This window comes from Saccostrea cucullata, unplaced genomic scaffold, assembly GCF_032062105.1.
Source record: "Saccostrea cucullata isolate Sc308-1 unplaced genomic scaffold, CSIRO_AGI_Scuc_v1 ctg4, whole genome shotgun sequence".
NCBI classification, from domain to species: domain Eukaryota; kingdom Metazoa; phylum Mollusca; class Bivalvia; order Ostreida; family Ostreidae; genus Saccostrea; species Saccostrea cuccullata.
This window is the reverse complement of record NW_026920828.1, coordinates 1,729,656-1,736,658: the sequence shown is the minus strand read 5'-3', so window position 1 is coordinate 1,736,658 and position 7,003 is coordinate 1,729,656. Positions and strand designations below refer to the sequence as shown.

The 7,003-nt window shown below is 32.9% G+C and overlaps 1 protein-coding gene across 1 annotated transcript; it reads left to right on the top strand.

Annotated features, from left to right (window-relative positions):
- Positions 1-5: 5 nt before the first annotated feature.
- On the top strand, positions 6-4,831 carry LOC134258361 (cilia- and flagella-associated protein 141-like; the record flags this gene model as incomplete). Its single annotated transcript, XM_062740887.1, has 4 exons — positions 6-86; positions 2,327-2,367; positions 2,668-2,797; positions 4,145-4,831. Coding segments are annotated over 4 exons (354 nt in total), but the record flags the coding sequence as incomplete, so codon positions are not given.
- Positions 4,832-7,003: the final 2,172 nt, after the last annotated feature.

Below are 7,003 nucleotides of genomic sequence, written 5' to 3'. Positions count from 1 at the left end.
TGAGTATGTCAACGACTCTAAGGTTTGAATTGAACACTGGTAACAACATGAAAGAGGCTTTTCTCAAACAACAAGAGAGAATTCAGGTATATATTGACAAGTTGTATAAAAACGTTCAGTTGCAAATTCATTTCGAATTTCCTCAAAGACGGTTTAAGTGTCAGAGAGTTGAAAATTGTTTTTTCTTTCTTGCAGTCATATTTACAGACCTGCAGATAATTTTTTACCCCAAAGTGTATTTACTCCCTGAATTTCAAATTAATGCAGATTTTGATTTTCAGTTGAATGGTTTCTGAGTATTTTGTTAATATACAAGTGTTTTAGAAGAGGAATTAAAAACTACAAAGGACAGTGTTTGCATTTAAATGATTTTTTAAAATACAAACAAGACTGAAACATCCTTTTTCAACAAGAAAGCTCCTACAATAGGTAATTAAAGATATTGCAGACACTTAATCTTTTCCTCCATTTAAGATGATATCGTAACAAGAGTCAATGAGAGAAAAAATCTTTAGTTATATAATATGGCAGGTTGAGAAAAATCAGCAATTGGCAATGTACCCATAATAAAAAATAAACATCATGTACAAACCGTATGTAACTATGTAAGTGTCTTACTAAACAGAGAACCCTAGAGAATGTGAGACCTCTTGATCGGTAAATTAACAATTATGCAAAATCGATTATAATCTAAATCTTTGATTCTTTCTCATGAAATAGAAATCATGGTCTCCATTACTAGTATGAATATTCCTGGTTATAAAAACGCTTTTAAATCTGTATTTCGTTTAAATGAGAAAAATCAAATATTTCGTTTTGAGAAAAATCAAACACTTAGTTACCTCAATTCTATCAATAGCTAAGTCGTACTTGTATTATTCAACCCATTGTATGCAATACTTTTGTGGTGTAATGCTTATTTACGATTGCTAATGCGTAACTGTATGCTCAGCTTTAATTTTTAATGCGTATTTTGAAAATTTCAATGCATATTTCTGCAAATACACACCTTATCTGGAGCTCTGATTTAAAATTCATTTTTAGCCCAACTTCATGCTTTAGGCTTGAAACTTTTAATAGAATAATTTATATTTAACAATGTCAATGTTAATTTCTAATATGTCCAATCCAGGTGAAACTGTTAGGGACTAACAGTGAGTGCAGTTCATTTTTGTACAACTCTACACACCTTCAAAATTTTGTTTTACATTCTACTTATTACATTACTTAAGCATGCGTTTTCTGCTCAGATTAATCACAGTTCATCTTTTTTTAAAACTGTTATTGAAATATGTTCTCTAAACATGACTAAAGTTGTAGAATCTGCATGCATCAAGATTCCTACATGTAGCTTCTTGAATTTTCCAGACAAAGTCAGAAATACCGGAGTCATCGAAGTGAACAAAAATATTATGTCACACACAAGTCATGTTTACTTATGACACATATATGTTGTCTATGTTTTAATTGTGGGCAATTGTGGAATTGAAATTTCATTGAACTGTTTTTTATTTTTTTTTTTTAAGTTAATGTAAGTTGTTGCTATGCTAAAGAGACCTTGTTAAATTACTATGCACTGCAAAGGCTTATTGGGAGTTTGGATTTTTTTTTTAGATAAACTGATAAAAATTTCTTTTAAACATTAATGCATAGATTTCAATCAAAATTTCCTCCATTCATAAATGTTGTCTATATGGAGCATGCAAGGTGAGCAGTATTTTTGCATCACTTTGCTGCACTCGCTATTATTTTTCCAAAAAACTTTTTTGTGTTCTCTGCTTTTTTAATTCACTTTAGTATTATAGAACTTGATCATGACAAAGATTTACTAAATGATGTGTGGGTGATTCGTATTAGTGACTGAAAGGCATATTAATAAGCTAGCTTTTCTAATCAAAGTGGGTCCATTATTTGTCCAACATGTCAGAACCACTGGGCTATAACATCCTTAGTTCAAGGGTATTCAAATTTGTTCAAATGAAGAGCCATGGGCTCTGAAAGGATCAATGAGATTATCAAGAGAAGGCAGAAATGGGGGAATGTCTTTTAAAAATTCTTCTCCTTGGGCACAATGAACCTGAAAAGGTGAAACTCCAGTGAAAGCTTTCCTATGAAGTGGAACTTGCCCACAAAAAAAATGATCCAACGTTTACAAGGGAATATGTGGATGCTTCACAGAGAGATTTTAAAAAAGCTCAATATCCCTTAAATAACTATGATTTTAGATTTTGTTTTTGAATTACTATAGCAGTTTGTTAGTGTGTTGTGGTGGTTGTAAAGCATTCTAAGCATCTTAGGATAATTGTTACATTTTTATTACTTTCAGAAAGATGAAATGATGGCAGCGAGAGAAAATATTGTGAGACTGTAAGTACTCTTAATAACTTTTTATATGTGAGAATTTTATACATAATTACGTGAGTCTCCTTGTGAAAATTTTATTTTCACGTTTATTTGTTAAAGAATTATATTCAGCAAAAAACATACACTGCAAAAATTTTGTCATGCTAATAGATACCAGCTTAAGCAACGAAAATAAAGTGATCTACAGTAACACATTTTAAACACCATAAAGAACTTATGCCTGCACATTAACTTCAATAAATCCTTTTTTGGTATAGGTTTGGCAAATTGATTTAAATTATTTTGTTTGTAAATCTTTTTCAGAGAAAAAAATACAAATTTACGGGCAGAGTGGAATGAAAATTTGGAAAAAGTATCATGGAACAAAAGAATACAAGATGAAAATAAAAGAATCCAGGATGAAGTCAGACTTGCTGCCAAAGCAGCCATTGCAGTGAGTGATAATTATAAATCCTGAAATTTATAGACAATTCTACCACGATTATTTCCGAGATCAAAGAAATGCCGCGGACATGATTCTCCAATAAATCATGAACGTCATCAAAAAATTATCAGATCAGAAACACGTATCAAACCTGTGTATTTGAAATGAATATTTGACTCTTGAATGAAATACTTATTTAGACCAAATCGATGTGCCGTCTTTCAAATCCTAAACACTGTATATTACATAAACTAGTAGCTGATGAATGTAGGTTTTTATAACTAAGCGGGGCTGTTCAACAGATCTCCCTACACCATATTTAAACTCTGTGACTTTAGTGATAAAGCAATAAAATAGAAAACTAAATTTGTCATTGTACATTAAAAAAAAAATAAATCTATGACTAAAACAAATTTATAATAAATAGAAGGCTATTTTTAATGCAGTGAAAGCTCAAATCATCTGCTTTCCGTACGCATGTAAAGAAACAAATTTTCCCACTGATGTTAAATTGAAGTTATTGAACAGCATAAAAAATCAAGACAGGGTGACCTTATTCGTTTCTCTATAGAGGAAACAATTGGCCTTATTATAGAGCTCTTAGTAGAATAGAAATAAAGGCCTTGTTGTCGTGAATGATGCAGGATAACGCCTTGGCTTTTATCTTTCAAACATTTCTCGATCTCGGAAGTTATCCTGCAACATTTAAGAAAACACAAACTTTATTTCTTAAACATGAAAAATTATTGTAATAAAATACATCAGCTTCAACAAAAAAAACTGATAATGAATTCATGCTAACAGCTAAGTGATTTTCACTCCTTGTAGTTGTAAAATGTATGTATTATGAAATTATTGCATAGACCTGTAAATGTAATGAATCATGTTTTATAACAAATCAATATCGTTTTTCCTTGGAATTTAGTTTAAAATGTATTTTATTCACTGAATTGGATTGAACAGCAGATATAAATGCCTATGATCGCTCTCTCCATAGATCGTTCTCTCCATTTCCTTGAAATTGCTATTCTAAGTATGTTTTACTTTATACTTATTATTACCCTCCCCCCCCCCCCCTTGAAAAGTGGAGGTGTATTGTCATGGGGGTGTCCTAATTATAATGTACTTTTGTCTGTTTAGCTTTGGGGTACCCATCTTTTCTCTGCAACTCCTGTTTATACTGTTGAATAAAATTTAATGAGACTTCACAGAATCTTTCTTACATACATGTACATGTAGTGCCATTGTGACTACTTGATCTATTCTTCTAAATACACATTCATCTTATTAAGTCCAAATTACATACTGGTTATATGGAAAACTAATCACGTTTAACAACAATGTAAAATTTTGTAGGTGCGACGGAAAGCCCTGCAGCAGCTGATTCAGAGAGAGATGGACATGTATGAACAGGAACTCAGTCTGCAGGGCAAAACTTTCTTCAAACAAAGGATATGAACCTCTCTGCTTTTTCTGGATGTTGGAAGTGAGATTTTGTGTATAAATGTAAAAAAATGTGAACCTTTGAGTGAATGATAATTAAAAATTGTATGGAACTTATTGAAATTATCCAGCATTAGACATCTTTCTCAATTTACTCTGTTTTAGATATTTTTACTTTAAATTGTACTTGTGTTCACACAGACTTTGTGATACTGCTGCTGGTAAAAGTGCTCTACCTGAGTTATATATATATATACATACATTATAATATGTGCCTTATAAATAAACTTTGATATGTTATTAGTTTGATAAAATCAACCTGTGGCATAAAATTCAAAGCAAAAATGTTCTGCATATATAATAACAACTAACAACTGAAATAATTTTACAGATGTTTAAACTGACTGTATTAAGTATAATGAAAGTCTGTTATCAGTTTAATCTTTACTGTGTAATCTATGTTCTATTAAATATCATCTTTTGTTACAAGTATCTAGCAATCATATGATACAAATAGTGAAAAATTAAAATGAAAGTTTTAAAATGTCGAGTTAATGGATAACTGGTATTAAAGAATTATTCATTGTATAAAATATATTGTTTGTGAATTAAAGTAACTTTGGAAAGAATTATTTCTGCTCATTTAATAAACATATACCTCAGTGGGAAAAATCAATTTTGTAAAGGCATGATTTGTTTTTTGACCAATCTGGTCAGAAGAGAAAGTTTCGATACCTAAGCAGACACAAGATGTGGTGTATATTCAGCTTATAGGTCACTGTTATTGTCAAAACAGCAGACCTGCCAAGGAATAAACAAGACAAGAGGCCCATGGGCCACATCGCTCACCTGAGCACCAAGGGTAGGACTAGTATAAAATGGCTTTTTATTGTAAAGTTTAAATCCAAAAGTAGTCCCATGACCAATCATGGATTTGCTATTTTTTAGAAAATGATTGAGAAGAAAATTTTTAAAGAATTTTCCTATATATTTCTATGTAAAACATTGGTCGGCCATTTTGGCCCCGCCCTACCCCCCGGGGTCATGATTTGAACAAACTTGAATCTACACTACCTGAGCATGCTTCCATATAAATATGATGAATTATGGCTTTGTCATTCTTGAGAAGAAGATTTTTAAAGAATTTTCCTATATATTTCTATGTAAAAATTTGGTCGGCCATTTTGGCCCCGCCCTACCCCCGGGGGTCATGATTTGAACAGAATTGAATTTACACTACCTGAACATGCTTCCATATAAATATGATGAATAATGGCTTTGTCATTCTTGAGAAGAAGATTTTTAAAGAATTTTCCTATATATCTCTATGTAAAACTTTGGTCGGCCATTTTGGCCCCGCCCTACCCCCGGGGGTCATGATTTGAACAAACTTGAATCTACACTACCTGAGCATGCTTCCATATATATATGATGAATTATGGCTTTGTCATTCTTGAGAAGAAGATTTTTAAAGAATTTTCCTACATATTTCTATGTAAAACATTGGTCGGCCATTTTGGCCCCGCCCTACCCCCCGGGGTCATGATTTGAACAAACTTGAATCTACACTACCTGAGCATGCTTCCATATAAATATGATGAATTATGGCTTTGTCATTCTTGAGAAGAAGATTTTTAAAGAATTTTCCTATATATTTCTATGTAAAACTTTGGTCGGCCATTTTGGCCCCGCCCTACCCCCAGGGGTCATGATTTGAACAAACTTGAATCTACACTACCTGAGCATGCTCCCATATAAATATGATGAATTATGGCTTTGACATTCTTGAGAAGAAGATTTTTAAAGAATTTTCCTATATATTTCTATGTAAAACTTTGGTCGGCCATTTTGGCCCCGCCCTACCCCCGGGGGTCATGATTTGAACAAACTTGAATCTACACTACCTGAACATGCTTCCATATAAATATGATGAATAATGGCTTTGTCATTCTTGAGAAGAAGATTTTTAAAGAATTTTCCTATATATCTCTATGTAAAACCTTGGTCGGCCATTTTGGCCCCGCCCTACCCCCGGGGGTCATGATTTGAACAAACTTGAATCTACACTACCTGAGCATGCTTCCATATATATATGATGAATTATGACTTTGACATTCTTGAGAAGAAGAATTTTCCTATATATTTCTATGTAAAACATTGGTCGGCCATTTTAGCCCCGCCCTACCCCCCGGGGTCATGATTTGAATAAATTTGAATCTACACTACCTGAGCATGCTTCCATATAAATATGATGAATTATGGCTTTGTCATTCTTGAGAAGAAGATTTTTAAAGAATTTTCCTATATATTTCTATGTAAAACTTTGGTCGGCCATTTTGGCCCCGCCCTACCCCCAGGGGTCATGATTTGAACAAACTTGAATCTACACTACCTGAGCATGCTCCCATATAAATATGATGAATTATGGCTTCGTCATTCTTGAGAAGAAGATTTTTAAAGAATTTTCCTATATATTTCTATGTAAAACTTTGGTCGGCCATTTTGGCCCCGCCCTTACCCGGGGGGGCATGATTTGAAAAAACTTGAATCTACACTACCTGAGCATGCTCCCATATAAATATGATGAATTATGGCTTTGTCATTCTTGAGAAGAAGATTTTTAAAGAATTTTCCTATATATTTCTATGTAAAACTTTGGTCGGCCATTTTGGCCCCGCCCTACCCCCGGGGGTCATGATTTGAACAAAATTGAATCTACACTACCTGAGGATGTTACCCCATAAGTTTCATCTTTCCTGGCACAGTGGTTCT